The following is a 19,888-nucleotide window of genomic DNA, read 5'->3' as shown; positions in this document are numbered from 1 at the left end:
AAAACAAAAACACAGCTGTCTTCTTTCTTAGACGAGAACGTGATCGGAATTTCAAATGCGGCGGAAAAACTCCCGAGCACATACACGCTTCCTGTGCTACCTACGAACCACATGGCAGATAAATGCTACAGAAATGCTGACACAATCGATACATCTAAGCACTTTCAGATGTTTTTTTTGTGTGTGTGTGTGTTATATTATAACAGAGCTCCTGAAATGATACATGACACAAAAAATCGTAAAAAAAATCTCACTAACATCGGATATCTAGAATTCCACCGAATGGCAAAAGTTACGATTCCCAAACTCATAAACTTAATTAGTAACACAGCTAATTACTTGCTAATATTTCTTAATGCTGCACAACATTTTGTGTTTAAGCACTGATTTTATTCTTCTATCGTTTTAAAAAAAAAATCCCTCTGACAGACAATGAATGCCGTTTCAGGACTTGAGAGAAAACCGACGCCCACACTACGTTCTCAAACTCATGCAAATTAGCCACTTTTTCCCCAAAGCCTACGCACTTTCACTGTTGTGATTTTACAAATCTGTCCATCTTTGATTGCAGCCACAAATGACGACAGACATCGGCCACCGGTTGAGTTTATAAATCTGTTTGCCTTAGGCTGCATTAATACTTCACATTTTTAGGAAGAGATATTTTTGATGGGTTTTTAGGTCACTGTAGAGTTTCTTCTAAAAGCCTCCGGACCAATCACGATGCAATCGCTAGCTACGGTAACTAAAAATAACAGCGTTAGCCGTCATACACTAAAGCAAACGCCGATCTTTCTTTTTCAACTTTAATACTCATCCAGACAGCACGCTTACTTTTACACAGTATTAACCTGCGTGCCAGATGTTGTGATAATCCACTACCAATTTTCACCTTAATCTTCATCCTAATCTCATGGTGTATCGCAGGCTTGGCCTTTATATCTTATAGATCTGATGCAGTTTGGGATTAGTGACTCTTGCTGTCCATTTCATCCGCTCTGGGCTAATCTTTATAGATTGACTCTATCGAGTGCTTTTAGGAAAATAAAAAGCCTGGAACGTTGATGGTTTCCTGGTTCAGCCTGTAAGCCTCGTTTCGCGAGTATATTTCACTCAGAAAGTCTTTTGTATGAGCGTTTCCCTTAAAATGGCCGTACAGGAAAGGGTGTCGAGGAACACAAAGTTATTGTTGGCCAGGAATTTAAGACGTGTTATTGTTAGCGGTGGAACACAGCGGTGGAATTCAAGTTGTATTTCTTTTACCGATCCTTTTCCCTTTTGTTTCCCCCCCCCTAAAAACACATACTCAGGCACAAACCTAGCCTGGGCTTTGGACAGAAAGTAAGCATTTGGATCTGAGATGATTTCTCACAGGAAATCTGAGGTGATTTGTGTTTCTAAAAATGTATGACATCAAAAACAACAGGACTGCATTTTGCCTCTAAAAATCTGATTTACCCAGTGTCACCCTATTTGAGACTGAATTTCTGACATAACTTGAGGTGAAAAATGGCTAAATTGATGCACTTTACCTCAGATTAGCATAAAAGCTACTTCATAAAATCTACTAAAATAGACCGTGAGTCTTATTTACTTTCCCCCTTTTCATCACGAGGGATTAAAAACACTTCATCATATCATATAACTAACTAACTAACTAACATTGACTAATTAACATTGGTGCAGTCCTATTAGAGACTCAATTCTTTTATAACTTCATTAAAGAATACAAGATACCACAAAATTAGTTCTCAGTCCAAATTTTTGGCATCACAAAATTGTCTAGCCATCGAAACAAGCTAGAAATGCAGACATTTTCTCATCTTAATTTTCCATGTAAGCAAAAATGTCACCTTAATCACTTTAGCTAAGCAATGTCGATCGAAGCAAAGTCGTAATCATCGAAAGTGCTAAATATTTTAATATTTAACCTTTTAGGGTTTATACTGGACAAAAGCGTAAAAACTGAATTAGCATAGTAATTTCTTTCTTCCCTGATTTCCTCGTGATCACATTTGCTAATCAAGGAACACTGTACTGTTAGTTAGCATCTGTGTCTCAGGGTTAGCTTGAAAATGTGCTACATTCACTAACTGAGGAATGTTGTGCCATTAATTACCACATTTCTCCTGGCTAGCCCAAGCAGGCTTTGCTAATAAATGGACAACAGGCTTTCTTTGTTATGTGTTACACAGAGAAGCTGTTACCTGAGGCGCCAGTTCACCGTTAGTAATGATCCGAGCAATCAGACTCCACTTCCTGTTGCTGGTTGCATTGTGGATCATCTTCTTTCGCAACAGTTCGCCCACGGAGACATACTCAAAGCCGTAGCGTTCTGCAATCTTCAAGCTCTGAGTGCCTTTACCGCTGCCCGGACCACCTGAAAGTGTAGTTTATTTAATTAAATTGTCTCTTCATAGCTTAACCTTCTATTTAAAAAAAAAATTTAAAAACTAAATAACACCTGACTGATGTCTGAGGTTATCCCAAACATTTGTTCATAAGGAAAGATTACCACTAAGATTGTACTTACCAGATTTGAATTTTCACTCACCGATGATGAGGATGACCTTGGGCCGTGGTCTGGACGGGTCAAACACTTCGTACTCTTCGATTAGCTCTGCTGTTTCTGACAAGTCCGAGTCACTCTCAATGGAGAACTGGTGGATTGGTGGCAGGCGTTCGTACCTGTCGGGTAACACTGAGAGAAAAAAATACGTGTGTTCGCATGAGGTAATCTTTCCTTACGATGTTACCATTGCTAACATGCAAGTAAAACGTACATAGCTACCAGTTTAGCATTACGCAACTGGCACATCTATTCGATTCGTTTCAATTAAAATTTCTTTGTATAGAGCTTTAATCAATGGACATTGTCTCAAAGCAGCTTTACAGAACAGGTTAACATTAGGTTAACATTATACAAAGATTTATACAAAGATTTATATTTAAATGTGTTTATATTTATATCCAGTGAGCAAGCCTGAGGTGACTGTGGCAAGGAAAAATATTCCTTGGATGGAAGAGAAAGAAACCTTGAGAGGAACCAGACTCATTTGTATGACAGTGGAGGGTGTGATTATAAAGATTAGCTTACATATAAATTGTCACACGTTTACCCTGGTTATCTTGGTAACGCTATGAATCTTCAACTTTATTTAATACACTCATTTTGTATTTGACAACATTTCACCTAGCCAGTATGGACATTTTTTAAAACAATCACCCAGGTTCATTATGGCCTGAATTTAAGAATAGCGGCTCCTCGTTGTTTGCTTTCACAGGGATTTAAAGCCAGCAGTGAAAGAAACCCAACAACAAGCCAGCTCACGTTGCAACATGCAGCTTGCAAAACAATTAGCTCATTGTCTAACATCTCCAATTGAGGTGGTTTATTTGCTTTCCAAAACAAACTCAGCGGTGAGATATTTGCTGTTCATTTTCTTATTTGCATAGCCTACGGCAAAGTGTATTTATAGGCACACAAGCCTGTTTGTGGCCAAAGTTCTATGCATGTTGGTGGCATCCCTTCCAGAGAGGCTTATTAATAGTGTTCCTAGGATCCTGAGGAATGAGTTTTAGTGCTGGAACTACCTCACTCACAATCTACTTGATAAATACACACCCAGATATCCAGTACAACTTCATGTGGAAACTTCTAAAGGCATGTCATAGGACAAATTTAAATTAATTTCAATTGTCTGATATGGCTACCGTCATAATTGTTGGTGAGATAGACGACTAAAAGTCTTATAGCACAAGTCCAAAACTTAGAAAAAGGTCTACAGTTTGGGAAACGGAAACATTTTTGCAAGACTATTTTTTTTTTGCTTTGTTGTGCATTATGGTTAAAGTTCTGGGATAATGATAAGAAGGTAACGAATTAAACCACCAGCACTCTTCGACCCTTGATTGAGACTCTCTGCTCTGCTGCTTTGCTTAGTTTTGTAGTATTCATTACTACAATAATACTTCCTGTCTCACACGGCATTACTGTGAAATACAATTGATCTAGTCCGTCTATTGTTAAGAGCTATCTCAGATTCCGCCTCATTTTGACAGCAAACCACACCAAAGTGCCGTTGCATATTTTCTTTACCGTTGCGGAAGAAAGACCGGCGTGATTGACCTCCGTTGAGTGGTGGCAGTGACTTTTTCTCCTGTCCAACAAATGTGTCCCACCTCACTTTTTCAGTACCACCGAGCTCTCGAACCTTCTTCAGGCACAGCTCCATGTACTCGATGGGATCGTCCGGCCGGTAATACATCAGTCCTGTCAGCAAACTCTGAAGAACCAAGAACACAACTTAACTTGGTAAAAATTATCAGAGATCTCCAGCTGTGGTTTCTTAACCATGTAAAGATTGTGGAGATCCACAATTACAGAAACGATTAGTCGGGCATGGTGGTAAATATTGTGGAAGGAGTTCTAGAGACTTCCGATTGATCTAGAATAGCAGTGGAGTATCTAGAACTCTATAGACCATACAAAGCATGTACATCAACATGCATCTTAACAACAAGGGAAATATTTTCATGGATATGATGGTACATGTGAAAGGAGATCTCTAAAAGTCTCTAGAACATTTTTAGACCATAAGGAGATTCAAGAACAAGGGAAATATTTGATTGGACAAGGTGGTACAAGTTGTGAAGGGAGTTCTAGAGACTCTTCTTGCTTGGATGTTTTGTAGGAGTAGTAGAAGTAAAAATAATAATAATAATAATAATAATAATAATAATAATAATAATAATACAAAAAAGAGAAAGGAGCCCTATTCCTTATTGAGTTCCATTTTTTTTTGCTTCAAAGCCAAGACATTCACCAATGACCTGTTGACTTTATGTCCAGGGTGCAAACAACATTAATTCTTACCACCATATTTATGAATCTGTTTATTATTAGAATTAGATTATGACTAGAAAACCAATATAAACAAAACACTTTCTGTTCAGTCAGATTCGTGAATCCAATTGTACTGTGATGCAAGTGCCAATTGTTCACCACCGGGGCTTCTGTTCTCCCAGTATGCTTGGTCCAAATCATAAATTGAATCTGGTGTGTGGAGAACAAAGGGAACCCAAATCACACACAACAGTAATAAATATTGCGTCAAAATTGTAAACCACCGAGTTTTTTCTTGCTGACCTACATAGTACCGTCTACCACCACAGATGCTTCAGATCTTACGAGGCACCTTTTCCCAAATCACACACCACCAAAGGTTTCCCAGCTTTTAAAACACCCGATCCGAGTCACGGATTCGAGTCAGGTGTCTCAAGGGCTGTGAAAACACGAGGTACATCCTGCCCTACATAGTACTATTTAACACCACAGACATTCCTGGTCCTATGGGGCATATTTACACCACTTTCCAAAAAGGAAGATAGTGGTGGTAGTGGTGCGACTCAAGAGGCTGAGCATTCCAGCACATCACATTCATAGAAACTGTGCATGGTGAAATGACAAGGATGAAATGAAAGGACTGAATGACCTGTTGAACAACATCAACAATCATCATCAATCATCATCATCATCATCATGTGCAAGGTTAAAAAAACAAAACAATTTTTTTTACTGGTACTCTTCCTTTTCAGAAATGTTGACAGATGAATAAAGAGCTTTTATAATTTGGTGTCTAACAGCCTTTACCTCCATCAGCTGGGGTATTTCTCTCCTGGACAGATACTCCTTGGCATCGTTCACGTTCATGTCTCGTGCTGGAGCGCGCGCTGTGGAAATAATGTAAAATAATAACAATTATTATAATAAACAGAATGCACGGAGGAGAAAAACAACAACACTCCTCTTTTCTCCTTTAACTGCTTGAATTGGACTGGATCGTCTACAGATCTGGTCGTGTGTGTTACATTCTGGCTCCCACCAAACCCCCTCCACCGCAAGCGTGGAAGTTGGTGAACGCCGACACACCGAGCCGGGTTGCCAGGTTAGTTTCACACTTTTCTTATAGCCTGATACAATTTTAATACACATTTTATGCATTAATCTGTGTCGTACACATTGAATCAAAATACAATTCCGCACAGCACGTACAAATACTTTATTTTAACACGTTTTAAAATCGAGAGTGGAGAGTTCTTTTTAAGAGAAAGAGGGATTTCTATCAATTTGGCAACGTGTATCTGGAATCTTATTAGGTATCGAGCGAACGGATCTCTGGCACGAGGGCGCGCACAGTGCCAGCTGTCGGGAGCGCGAACGAACCCCGACTACACAAACATTTTTTTTTTAACAAAAATATTTCATTCGTAATATAATATAGGTTATTCATTTGAAATGTTTTAAATTTATAGTGTTCTTTTTCAAAACTTACAATTTTAGGACGCTTTTGTTTAATTCAACGCATTTATTTATACCTATATATTTTCCAAAATAAACAAATAGCTAATTTTATTGTTGGATTTGTACATTATATTTCCAAAATATCCGTTATTTTTCCCCAATATGAGCTACAAAAATGGCTACTTTACTGAGAACAAAACGACAAACTAACACAACGCATTAATGTCATTCAGAAAGTGTTTATTATTTCTGTAAAACGACAGTGAAGGGTAAAGAAAAAATCCTGAAATGATTTGCATTAAAAAATTATATTGGAATATCTGTGTTGAGTTTTTATTCCCCTGAGTAATAGGAAAATATCTTTCTCATTCATTATTTTCCGACTTTTATTTTGAATCCACAACTTTTAAATAAATCCGTGTTAGCTACTTCCGGGTGTAAACGCCGAAGCTCTCCATCGGGCTAGCCGTCATGGCTACTTTCATATTCGTAACACTATACGCTTTTATAAACTGCTTTATTTTTTTGCCAGTCGCACACAGCAACAGTGTTGAGGTAAGACTTTTAATTTGTGTCTTAACTATGCGATAACGCTAGCCCTGGACTGCGTGCTAGCGTCGCTATGATAGCTCTAATTCATAACGTCTCTGGGCTGATTCCAAATCACGGATAGTTCCCTACGTAGGTGACCTACGTAGAATACGTCACCTACTCAAACAAGGGTACCAATCTAGTGCACTATATTTGAAATTGGAAGGCATTTGGGATACGAGCCTTGTAAGGTTCGCCTAGGCGTTTCTCAAAAACATTTTTGTTAATTGCGACAAATTACTTAATATAATATATAATATAAATAATATATATATATATATAATATATTTTATTAATGCACTATATAATTATTTCTTAGGTTTTATGTTCCCAAATCTGTTATCTAACGAGGTGTTTTATATGTTTATACTAAAGTGCACTGAATACTAAAGGAAGCAGAAGCGCCATTTTGAAATCAGTCAACCCAAAGCTATATTTTGACATTTAGAGGCTTTATATTTGTGTCTTTTCATCACCTGTCTCCTGTCTCTACTTTATAGTTACCCAAAACATCCACATGTGTAAGGAACAGACCACTAAGTGTGATGCTCTGCTGGTGTTAGCTCATGTTCTCGCTTACGTTATAGTAGCTACAAACATCCAGACCCTCATCAACTTCCCTTTTTCTCTCTTTTTGAAGTGAATAAGACAATAAATAAATAAACAAACAAACAAACAGACTACTTGGAACGGCTTCCATACGAGTCCCTGTGTAAACTTTCCAACAATGATCTAACCAATCAGAATTAAACAGCGTTGTTTCTATGGTAACATTCATGGGATGCATTTAATCTTGTTCTTATTTATTATAATAATAATAATAATAATAATAATAACAACCTTACGGGTCTTTTTAGAAACATGCCAACGTTTGAGTCTCTCTCTGTGTCTCTCTCTCTCTCTCTCTCTCGGTCTCTCTCTCTCTTATTCTCTGTGTGTCTCTCTCAGTCTCAATCTCTCTCTCTCTCTGTCTCTCTCTCTCTCTCTCTCTCTCTCTCTCTCTCTCTCTCTCTCTCTCTCTCTCAGTCTCATTCTCTCTATGTCTCTCTCTCCCTGTCTCATTCTCTCTCATTCTCTCTCTCTCTCTCTCATTCTCTCTCTCTCTCTCTCTCTCTCTCTCTCTCTCTCTCTCTCTCTCTCTCTCTTTCTAAAATAAGATGAGGTATGCTTATAGATACAGGTTGTCCCTCTCTGTTTGACTCATTGATTCAGAATTGATGGAACAAATAGATGGACACCATAAGATTCATATGATGAATTGTGTTTCAGACAAAAGCCACTCAGTTCTTCGGCAGCGGTCACACAAACAACTGGGCAGTGCTGGTGAGACCATTAATTACATAAAGACTCGTTAACCAACATGAAGCTTATAACTGTAATAAAGAATGAATGAATGATGAACATATGGTTAACGCTTGCATGCAGGTTTGCACTTCGAGGTTCTGGTTCAACTATCGGCACGTTGCCAACGTGCTGTCGGTGTACAGGAGCGTGAAGAGACTGGGCATCCCAGACAGGTTAGTGTCACCACTGATGCTTTTCATCCTGCTCGGGTTAGTGTTTTACTGAATAAAAATCGCCATGTCTGTCGTTTATCTGCTCATCTCTTGTGCTCTTTTCTGTTACAGTCACATCGTTCTGATGTTAGCCGACGACATGGCCTGCAACCACAGGAACCCCAAACCTGCTACCGTGTTCAGCCACAAGAACATGGAGCTGAACGTCTACGGAGATGACGTGGAGGTGGATTACCGCGGATACGAGGTGGGCGGGGCCTATTTGCATTTCTCAGTTCTGATTGGCCAGGATCTGTATCAGATGTAATGTTTCTATATAACAAATTCTTCATGGTTTCGTTCGTTTGTTTGTTTGTTTTTTGAATAAACATGAAAGCGTATAGCTGCCGTAACATAAGTGATAGCAGGGATTAAGTTGTTCTGCTGAGGTTTTACAGCACTAATATCAATAATCCTAATTTATGTTTAAGCCTCTAAAAGCTTGTTGTTAAATTATTTAATTATTATTCTATTTATCATTTTTTCGTTGTTAAGGTGACCGTGGAGAATTTCCTGCGAGTTCTGACTGGACGACTCCCAGCTAGCACGCCGCGCTCCAAACGCTTACTGAGCGACGACCGCAGCAACATCCTCATCTACCTCACAGGTAAATCAAACAAACAAAAAATAGATTACATCTGAAAAAAAAGGCCGTTGTAAGGTTGATGTGAGCTGGACGTTTTGGGACAGGTCACGGTGGGAACGGCTTCCTAAAGTTCCAGGACTCGGAGGAGATCAGCAACGTGGAACTGGCTGATGCATTCGAGCAGATGTGGCAGAAGCGAAGGTAAAAACATCTGGATTCGTTTAGTGCAGTTAGTAGGATGTTTGTTTTTATCCCCCTTTTTTTGTGAGATGCTAAAATTCAGAAATGTGGTCTAGTGTACTGAGGATATTTGTGCCAACAAACAAATATACTTCCGCTCATCCATCCATCTACTGATTTATTTATGCAGATGATTTTATCTCTGCAGAGTGACTTGTTGTTGTAGTTGTGGAGAAAATAAATAAACAAATGAAAGAAAAGACACTTCAAAAAAAAAAAAAAATCCCGGTTAAGAGATCGATATAATTCCAGCGGCGGTGGAAGTGCGCTCCGGTGTGGAATCGGCTGATCCAGATAGTCTATTAGAGGTGTGTTCAGAGCTGTGAGGTCAATGCGAAAGGCTCTGAAATGTTCCAAGCTGCCATTATGGCTGAGAATTAGAGATCCTGGTGATGTGGTAATTGTCAGTTCTTTTTTTAGACTGGACGTCAACAGGAAGTCGACTCTTCGGTACAAACGTACGGCATGACTCATTAGAGAATTTTTCTATTCTGCAGGTATAACGAGCTCCTGTTTATAATCGACACGTGCCAGGGGGCGTCCATGTACGAGAGGTTCTACTCACCCAATATCATGGCTCTGGCCAGCAGCCAAGTGGGAGAGGACTCGCTTTCAGTAAGTGCGCAGCATCAGCTTTTGAACCTACGTGGCAAGCGTTTTCCTTTCATGTCCCACGACATTGCGTGTAATTCGAAACGGATAAAAAGTCTAACCTGTTCCTGATAGATAAATATCCACTGCACAGGATTAAAGGGGAGGATATTATGCAACTGATGGTTTTGTCTTTAATACTCACTGTAATTTTCATGCTTTATTTCATATTAACAAGTGCCAGGAGGGGTGGGTAGATGGGGGCAATACTTTTAATTATTAAAAAAAAGTGTTGTTATATTGAGGTGTGTGTAACATGGAAAGGTTGTTAAGATGAAGCATTTTTTTTTTTCTCTCTGTGACTTGCAGCACCAGCCGGATCTCGCCATTGGCGTTCATCTGATGGACAGATACACCTTCTACCTGCTTGAGTTCCTGGAAGACATCCATCCTGCCAGTCAGACCAACATGAACGATCTGGTGAGTGTGTGTGGGGGTGTGTTTTGTCCTTGTGGTGACATTTTGTTGTAATAAAGCTGTAATAATAAAGTAAAGTAAGCTAAAGTCGCGATGAAGTAAGCTAAAGTCGCGATGAAGTAACCTAAAGTCGCGATGAAGTAACCTAAAGCCGTAATAACGTAACCTAAAGCCGTAAGAAATGGAACCTAATGTAGGTCACAATGTTGTATACATTACCTTGATACATATATCAAGGTAACTTGTAATAAAATAATAAAAATTAAATTCAACTAAATTGTTGTAATAAAATCTTAGTCATCAAAATTATAATTAATTTTTTTTGTTCTTTTTTTGTACTAAAGTTGTAATTAATCTAACCTGTAACCTTATGTCATAATTAAAGTTACCTTCATAAGGATGACTCATTATTAAGTCATAATCGTAACGTTGTCATTAACGTATCCTTTATAGGTTGCCTTGTAAATATAAGTAACAGTTATATTGAGCTGTAATAAAGCTAACTAATATATCAGTAACTCATAATTAAAGTAAGAAATGAAGTTGTAATTAAAGAGAAATGAGGCTAAGTAGGAATGTAGGTCATTATAAAATAAGGGAACGTGTAATTAAGGCTGTTTGAAAATGAAATTCACTCAATAATTCAAGTGACATTCATTAAGACCATTTAAAATTCCTGTAAATCCTAATGAAGGTAACACGTAATCAAGGACCCAATCGAGCGCTCGGACCTGAAGGTGAAGTTCATTCGTTATTACAGTAAACTTTATCAAGCTATTTATGGTAGGAATCTACAGGACATGTGATTAAGCACTTTGGAAATGAGTCGAATCGTAACGATGAATATTTAAAGTAATTAAGTAATTCAAGTAATCAGTTGTAACGAAAGCGACGGGGAAATTAGCGTTGGAGAAATGTAGGTCCGTTTCGCGTGACCTTTACTACACGCTCGAGTTAATCAGAATTAATTTAACTGCCTTATTTCTGCTTTATGCTCGTTTCACGTATTCTTTTCCTCTCCTATAATACGGAGCCGGATCATTTTAAAGCAAATGCGTAGCTACTAGGGTTGCAAAATTCCGGGAATTTTCAAGGCTGGAAACTTTCCATGGGAATTAACGGGAATATATGGAAATAAACTGGGAATTTTTTAAAAAATGCAGAGTTGCCTATAACAAGGAACTTAAATGTAGTTAAAAAAATCTTAACAGCATAATTGTGTTTAAAACAACAAGATTTAATACAATTTAAGTTGAATTTGTACCCTACGTTCCTCGGTCACTCGCACACAGCACACTGCTTACTGGAGGGCCATTGAGGCCAAACCCCCTGCAGGTACTTACATTCTTCTATAACATGCACAGTAACACTTTATTTTAGGGTCATTTAAATAGTTGCTTATTAGCATGAATATTAATAGAATATTGGCTCTTTATTAGTACTTATTAAGCACATATTAATGCCTTATTCTGCATTACATTATTCTACATTCTTAATTGTACCCAATACCTAAACTTAATAACTACCTTACTAACTCTTAATAAGCAGTAAATTAGGAGTGTTACCACATGCACAGATAATTTGGTGACCCTCTCCCACACACTCACTCCCCCGAAATAAAAAAAATCCTCTATAAAATAATGTTTATTACAATTATTAGGTTTATTATGTTTATTACAAGCATAATAATGTTTATTATGCTTTTGTGTTACTCAATGAAATAATCAATTAAAGTTCTACTTACAATTAAATCAGTCAAGACGTCATTTTTAAAATTTGTATTACCTTGTATGCATGTCTGCTTATGACCAAACAAAATGTTTGTTTATGTTTGTATATAATATAGTTTATATAAATTTCCAATTAATTCCCATAAATTCCTGTAAATTTCCATAAATTCCCGTAAAGTTTCCAATTTTGAATATTTCCAAAATTCCCCAGATTAAGTTCCCGTGGAAAGTTTCCGGAAATTTACCGGAAATTTACCGGAAACTTTCTGCCCCTTTGCAACCCTAGTAGCTACTACACAAATTGATAGTAGTTGCTGGGACGTAACGTTAGGGCTGTTAGTCGGACAGCTTTTCGGTATCAGCGCCAGCGGATTCGTCTCACTCGGGCGTCTGTAGCACGAAGATGAAAAACGTGGCAGATGAAAAAAACGAGGGCACTTTAAACAGACTGCCTGATGCACGTGCAGGTCAAGCGCTTTGAAAGACGCAGGAGACTGACCTTTTCTCTCAGCGCCTCAGACGCTTATCATCCGCTCGTCCCACTCGGAGCGGGCTTCCCTTTGATCCACTCTGTCCGAGCCGGATTTCATCCTGACAGAAACGTTCAGAGTGGCTAACCAGCGTGTTGTTGGTTAACTTGACTGACTACTTGTTTCTGTTGTGTGTAATTGTATGATTGTGGTTGTGTGTACCCTTCTTTCTCCCAGTTTAAAGTGTGTCCACCGAGCCAGTGTGTGTCCACTCCGGGTCACCGCACCGACCTGTTCCTGCGAGACCCCAGCAGCGTCCTGATCACCGACTTCTTCGGAAGCGTACGCAAGGTGGAGCTCACGCGGGAGGTGGTGAACCTGACCACACCCACAGAGGAAACGTCCACAATCACGTAAGCATCAAACACCGAGACGCCGATCCATCGGGTCCAGAGGAAATAAACGCTGCATGCCACACAAACACACACACAGCGCGTCCTGTCGGTGTTTACGTTTCTCCGTCACCGTGTCATCGTTTTAACATACGAAAAAGTCTCATGAAGTTGTTTTCAGCTCCTAGAGAAAGTGAGCAAAGGAGAGAGAAAGACCAAAGAAGCAAGAGAGGCTGAGATTGAGTCTGTGAGGGAGAGAAAGAAAAAGAGAATGGTGACTAATGTGTGCTGAGAGAGAGAGAGAGAGAGAGAGAGAGAGAGAGAGAGAGAGAGAGAGAGAGAACTCAATAAAATTCGCTTACTGTTGAGTTACTGAGTATAACTTTATGGTCTCTTCATCAGATAGTACACCGAGTCGTCGTCTCCCCCCCCCCCCCCATGGCATTTTAATAACCTGATTCACATCTGTCGCCATGGTTACCGCCAGAACAGGATGAATCGGGACGTGGCGTCACGCGTTTCCTGGAGCTAACCGACTCCATCACTGCCTTTTATTACCGTGTCCTCTAACGATATCTGTTTCATCAGCAACGACGGATTAATTCAGTTTAGTCTCTTCACGTCTCTACAGCAGAACTACAGGAGTCTCTTCTCGTTTTCACTGAGCACACAGAACACGTAAATGACCTTCACTAGCATTTTACATATGCTCCTTAACGCAATCAGCCAATCACGTTACAAGTCACGTTACCAATCAGCCAATCGCATCGTTTATGTTTATATTCACACAGATCCGTAACAATTCGTTGTCAACAAAACGAGTCGTTTTAGCAGTAACAGTTATGACACACTCTCAAGCACAGGTGTCACTCAGGTGTGTTTTATCAAGCACGACACAAGGTGGCAGTAGCACAACATCCATTTCCTCTTCCTGTCCGAGACTCCGGCCCGTGAGGCTCTCTCTCAATGAAGACGAGGCTTTTTTTCTTCACGTAAACAGGAGTTAAAAAAACGTAGCCGTATCCGGACGGGGTTTCCAGCATCAGCGCATTTAAACATGCAGTGAAAGTAAATTAGATCACAGTATACAGAAACTCAGAAAGTTTTGAGAGCTTTGCGGTTTCTCCATAACATGACAACATCATTCAGTTGATCATAAAAAGAGAAATAACGAGATAACGCAGGAAACGATAGCATCTTTTTATTCTAGCCACTTTTAACGTAAGCGATAACTAGAACTTGTTTTGCGGAAAAGAAATCGATCACTTTGGGATTTCCTGTTAAATGAAAATAGGAAACTCTGCTTTCTTTAACACAATGTGTAAGCAATCGTTAATAATAATAATTTAATTTAATAGTTTGCATTCGTTTTTGGGAAGGGTGCCAATACTTCCGCACCTGACCGTACATATCGAGAAGGACGTTTCATGACGGTTTCATTAGTTTTCTATACAGTAATAGTTTTCTATCTTTACTGTATAATCTAACAGAGTTCACAGAGAGAGAGCGCTTCTTCTCAGTGCTTTCCTTTTTTAATAATAACAAAATAATAATAATATTATTATTATTTTATTATTATTATTATTATTAATAAATATTCATCAAGCACATGAACCGAGCCGAGAGAGAGAGAGAGAAAATTAGTGCAGGAAAAGCACTTACAGCCGCCTCCATTAGCACAAGCAGCTCCAAGCGACAGCTTTTCCAATTAATGGGAAGAGACGCTTCATTATCACCGTTTTAATTTGAGGCTTCGGAGGGAAAATCACGCCGCATTCGAGCTAATCAGCGGGGCGGTAATGGAGAAGGAACGGAGGGAGGAGCGAGCGCCCAGGGCTCACGCTGAACAAGACAAGCCAATCCTCATTTCGAGCGCTAATCGCTTGTAGAACATCTTCGATTAGGGCACGCTGAGATTTTTACTTTATTTAGATTTGGATTATTTTCCTGCGATCTGCTCGGACAACGTTCGTGCGAGCCTGGGGACGTCACCTTATACAAGTGTTAGTCTGGGGACGTCAACTTATACAAGTGTTAGTCTGGGGACGTCACCTTATACAAGTGTTAGTCTGGGGACGTCACCTTATACAAGTGTTAGTCTGGGGACGTCACCTTATACAAGTGTTAGTCTGGGGACGTCACCTTATACAAGTGTTAGTCTGGGGACGTCACCTTATACAAGTGTTAGTCTGGGGACGTCACCTTATACAAGTGTTAGTCTGGGGACGTCACCTTATACAAGTGTTAGTCTGGGGACGTCACCTTATGCAAGTGTTAGTCTGGGGACGTCACCTTATGCAAGTGTTAGTCTGGGGACGTCACCTTATACAAGTGTTAGTCTGGGGACGTCACCTTATACAAGTGTTAGTCTGGGGACGTCACCTTATACAAGTGTTAGTCTGGGGACGTCACCTTATACAAGTGTTAGTCTGGGGACGTCACCTTATACAAGTGTTAGTCTGGGGACGTCACCTTATACAAGTGTTAGTCTGGGGACGTCACCTTATACAAGTGTTAGTCTGGGGACGTCACCTTATACAAGTGTTAGTCTGGGGACGTCACCTTATACAAGTGTTAGTCTGGGGACGTCACCTTATACAAGTGTTAGTCTGGGGACGTCAACTTATTCAAGTGTTAGTCTGGGGACGTCAACTTATTCAAGTGTTAGTCTGGGGACGTCACCTTATACAAGTGTTAGTCTGGGGACGTCACCTTATACAAGTGTTAGTCTGGGGACGTCACCTTATACAAGTGTTAGTCTGGGGACGTCACCTTATACAAGTGTTAGTCTGGGGACGTCACCTTATACAAGTGTTAGTCTGGGGACGTCACCTTATACAAGTGTTAGTCTGGGGACGTCACCTTATACAAGTGTTAGTCTGGGGACGTCACCTTATACAAGTGTTAGTCTGGGGACGTCACCTTATACAAGTGTTAGTCTGGGGACGTCACCTTATACAAGTGTTAGTCTGGGGACGTCACCTTATACAAGTGTTAGTCTGGGGACGTCACCTTATACAAGTGTTAGTCTGGGGACGTCACCTTATACAAGTGTTAGTCTGGGGACGTCACCTTATACAAGTGTTAGTCTGGGGACGTCACCTTATACAAGTGTTAGTCTGGGGACGTCACCTTATACAAGTGTTAGTCTGGGGACGTCACCTTATACAAGTGTTAGTCTGGGGACGTCACCTTATACAAGTGTTAGTCTGGGGACGTCGCCTTATACAAGTGTTAGTCTGGGGACGTCGCCTTATACAAGTGTTAGTCTGGGGACGTCGCCTTATACAAGTGTTAGTCTGGGGACGTCGCCTTATACAAGTGTTAGTCTGGGGACGTCGCCTTATACAAGTGTTAGTCTGGGGACGTCGCCTTATACAAGTGTTAGTCTGGGGACGTCGCCTTATACAAGTGTTAGTCTGGGGACGTCACCTTATACAAGTGTTAGTCTGGGGACGTCACCTTATACAAGTGTTAGTCTGGGGACGTCACCTTATACAAGTGTTAGTCTGGTGTCTTCAAAGTATCAGAATTTGCTTGATTTTTGTGCATAATTGTGAATTCTTTTGCTTTCTTTCTTTCTCTTTATTTCTTTCTTTATTTCTTTCGTTCGTTCTTTCTTTCTTTCTCTTTCTTTCTTTCTCTCTTTCTTTCTTTCTCTCTCTTTCTTTCTTTTTCTTTCTTTCTTTCTTTCTTTTTTCTTTCTTACTTACTTACTTACTTAAAATCACTGAAACATGGAGCCGAGCCCGTGTCTGTCAGGTTCTGCCCCAGAAAACCATAACAGCAAAAAATAAATAAATAAATAAATAAATAAATAATGGACTGCTTGTTACCGGCGAACAACAAATGCAGTAAATTATTCAAATGCAATTCAAATCCAGTCTGTATATCCGGTTTCTCCCTCCGGTGCAGAAGCGGAAGCTAGAAGCCTTCCTTTTGTCGGCGAGTCTCAGTGGAGACGAGGATGCAGCCTCGTCCCTCGTTTTTTAATAGACTTCTCCCATCCTCTTTAAGCCGGTTTATGAGCGCGGACAGGATTTCAGGACGGCCCGTTCGCGTCAAACTGTAAACGCTCACCTTCCGATACGGAGTTAATTAAACCCCAGCCTATGTAACGTAAATCAACATTACCACCTAGTTATTAACCATATTTATGTTTATTCTTAAAAAAAAGAACTTACAAATAACCAAAAATAAACAGTAAGTCAGTTAAGACATTTATTTAAGTAAATGAACCCTTTATAATTATTACAGTGGAGATATTTTATTATGTGGCGCCACTGGAAATGGGGGTAATGTTTAATATTGTCGTTTATTAATTTCTGGAAAGTTCTTTTTTTCTCTTATCCCAACTTTGGAGGTTGTGGAAAGGGTTAAGGGCCTCGATCGAGGGCCCAACAGTGTCAGCTTGACAGTCATCATCAAAGGGTCAAAGGCCAGTGTTTTTATACGTCCAGTCGGTTTGTTGCGTCTGCGATTAGAAGTTTATACTCCGGAACTTTCCGGCTCAGACGCACCAAGTCTCCTTCTCACCTCTGTGAAGTAAACAAACAAACAAAAGTTTTACTTATTGTTCCAATCAGAGAGCCGTCGTGTGTTTAAATAAATGTAAAAGATTATATTATATATGATATCAAGTATTTGTGTGTCTGCTGCTGCAAAAAAAAAAGTGTAAGAGTTTTTTTTGTTTTGTTTGTTTTTCAGGTCTGTTGCTGGACTACATGAGAAGAGCGAGACGCTGTCTTACGCAGACCAGTTACCAGTGGCTGAAATCATCCATCGGGTGCGTGTTGATTAAATAAACCTGCTGGATGTGGTGATGTTTAATAATAACCTTTAATGATATTCGGTTTCCAATCGAATCGTTACACTTCTATAAACCACATTTGTTTCTCGGTCGCTTTCCTTCCCTCCTTTCCTCCTTCCCCCCAGGCTGCTTCTTGTAGTTTGCTCGACGTGAGATTTTCTCGCCTTGCCTCCTTTTTTTTTCTTCACGTCACGCCGCTTACGCGTCATACGACACGTCCGCAGTGAGCGTGTAACCGGATTAAAGACCCCGCGCTTGTTTTCCTCTCAGGCCAGACTTAAACTCAGGGGGATCACTAGATGCCCCACAGGGCAGAGGAGAGGGTGTTTTGTGGTGTGGTTTCTTATTGAATCGCTGTGTAGCAGCATTGCTGAAGTACATTAACACACATTGGGTTTGTTGGAATCTTTAACGAACGCGCTGTTGTCTCCATAGCAACAGTGTGACGTCAGCGCTCGGGTGTATTTACTGTATTACGTCAAACAGGACGTACAGTAGCTAATGAACGAATTGTATATTTAATGACCTTCTATAATTCTGATTAACTTTACAGACAATACGCGTTTTTTTTTTTTCTTTTTTTCACTATGTAGCAGAACACCTTTATTTATTTATTTATTTATTTATTTATTTCTTCAGACTGGCGATTCATCGTTAAACCTTTTTACTGTCACTTCTACCTGTACAAGTATGATATTTTTGCATGAAAACTCTCTAAACCGAGACCAAGTCGCTATTTAAATTTATTTACAATGTCATCGGTTTCTCCAAATAAAGAAAGCAAACGTCTTCTGTCCCTTTGTCGCTCGCACGTCGGTGCAATTTACGACTGTGATCGTAATAACTGTTGTGTGCTCAGTAGGAACACTTTATATTGTGTCTCTGTCTAGGAACAAAAATGCTCTGTTTCCAGATTTACATTATCTGCAGTAAGAGAGCGGTACATCGCAGCGGGGTGCGTTCGGAAAGCCGCGATTAGCGGATAATCAAAAGATTGCGATGAAGCACACAATCATCACCCGTCTGTTATCTGCAAATGTACCGTCTCAGTGGGAGCAGAGCTTATCCAGCCCGACCTCCCGGCTCCCCCTAATCACGCCGCGCTCAGCTGAAGATCCGGACGGGTTTTTTTTTTCGCTCTCAGCGTGATTACTTTGCGCTTTCTGTGAACGAAATCCTGTCTGCAAATGAATTTATGACATTGGCAGGGACTCTGACTTCAGGGGGTCAGATATAAACGAAAGGAAGTAGGTTTATTGAGCTGTGGGTTTGACGCGGAGGGAAAACCTCTTATTACTTTCTGTTGAATTATTTAGTGAAAAGTCGAAGTTTTTTCATTCCGGTTTAGCGGAACGTCGGACAGACAGAAGGACGCGTCGAAGACGGAAGTGGTGGTGGTGGGGGGCACAAACTTTTGCACTCGGCCGTATATATTACTTTACTTTATACATTTCCACGTACCACATGGGTCAGAGATCATGGTGTGAGTCTATGCTCCGTATCTGGAACACACAAGCACACACTGAGTTGCTGTTTCCATGGCGATGACCATACCTCTCTAGCGTTCGCCGTAATAACCACCTCACCTTGAGCTGCTGGATGACGTGACCTCTAAGTACCCACGTGAGCTCCCACATCCAGCAAGCATCCGTGCAGTTTTTTTTTTTTTTTTTTTGTTGTTAACTTCTTTCTTGGCTATTTGTGTGTGATTGCATAATCGTTTTTCCAAACTCAGGCGAACTGCTAAAAAGGTCCCGAGTTGATTCTGCATTTGCATCTCAGCTCTCAGCATCGGGCCGAGTGCCAAACTCAAAGAGCCCCCGATTTCATAGTTTATTCTGTCTGATGAACACAAAAATAGAAAGAAAGAAAAAAAAAATAAAAATTGTGGCCTGTGTAAAAACCTTACTGGACAACATGCTAAGTCGGCGCTTTCGCTAGATTTCTACAGCATACAGATTCTTTGTGTAGCCAGCAAGGTGTCTCACTCGCTCTTCCTACCAGAGCGCTTATACGTTTGGAGACGTGTATATTGACCTCGGCTAACGAAGGTCATGAGACTGACAGGGACCGAGCTAATGAGCAAACCGAGACGTTACACTGCCATTAGCATCTACGGTGCTTTGTTAGCGGACACAACA

At 40.1% G+C, this 19,888-nt stretch overlaps 2 protein-coding genes across 2 annotated transcripts in view; one reads left to right on the top strand and one right to left on the bottom strand.

Moving 5' to 3' along the window:
- ak5 (adenylate kinase 5) overlaps positions 1 to 5,941 on the bottom strand; it is a 31,667-nt gene extending 25,726 nt beyond the window's left edge. The window contains exons 1-4 of the mRNA XM_060873826.1: positions 5,654 to 5,941; positions 4,100 to 4,286; positions 2,555 to 2,701; positions 2,208 to 2,380 (exon numbers count right to left, since the gene is read on the bottom strand). Of these exons, the coding sequence (XP_060729809.1) occupies positions 2,208 to 2,380; positions 2,555 to 2,701; positions 4,100 to 4,286; positions 5,654 to 5,713 (567 nt within the window). The 5' untranslated portion in view covers positions 5,714 to 5,941. The remainder of the gene's footprint in view (positions 1 to 2,207; positions 2,381 to 2,554; positions 2,702 to 4,099; positions 4,287 to 5,653) is intronic.
- Positions 5,942 to 6,718: 777 nt separating this feature from the next.
- pigk (phosphatidylinositol glycan anchor biosynthesis, class K) overlaps positions 6,719 to 19,888 on the top strand; it is a 16,379-nt gene continuing 3,209 nt past the window's right edge. Inside the window, exons 1-10 of the mRNA XM_060873825.1 lie at positions 6,719 to 6,859; positions 8,165 to 8,218; positions 8,321 to 8,412; positions 8,524 to 8,659; positions 8,947 to 9,058; positions 9,142 to 9,238; positions 9,775 to 9,892; positions 10,238 to 10,348; positions 12,783 to 12,958; positions 17,645 to 17,723. Coding sequence (XP_060729808.1) covers positions 6,776 to 6,859; positions 8,165 to 8,218; positions 8,321 to 8,412; positions 8,524 to 8,659; positions 8,947 to 9,058; positions 9,142 to 9,238; positions 9,775 to 9,892; positions 10,238 to 10,348; positions 12,783 to 12,958; positions 17,645 to 17,723 — 1,059 coding nt within the window. The 5' untranslated portion in view covers positions 6,719 to 6,775. The remainder of the gene's footprint in view (positions 6,860 to 8,164; positions 8,219 to 8,320; positions 8,413 to 8,523; positions 8,660 to 8,946; positions 9,059 to 9,141; positions 9,239 to 9,774; positions 9,893 to 10,237; positions 10,349 to 12,782; positions 12,959 to 17,644; positions 17,724 to 19,888) is intronic.

The sequence above is a fragment of the Tachysurus vachellii genome, chromosome 7, assembly GCF_030014155.1.
Source record: "Tachysurus vachellii isolate PV-2020 chromosome 7, HZAU_Pvac_v1, whole genome shotgun sequence".
In the NCBI taxonomy this organism is placed as follows: Eukaryota; Metazoa; Chordata; class Actinopteri; order Siluriformes; family Bagridae; genus Tachysurus; species Tachysurus vachellii.
This window is presented reverse-complemented; position numbering and strand designations above follow the sequence as displayed.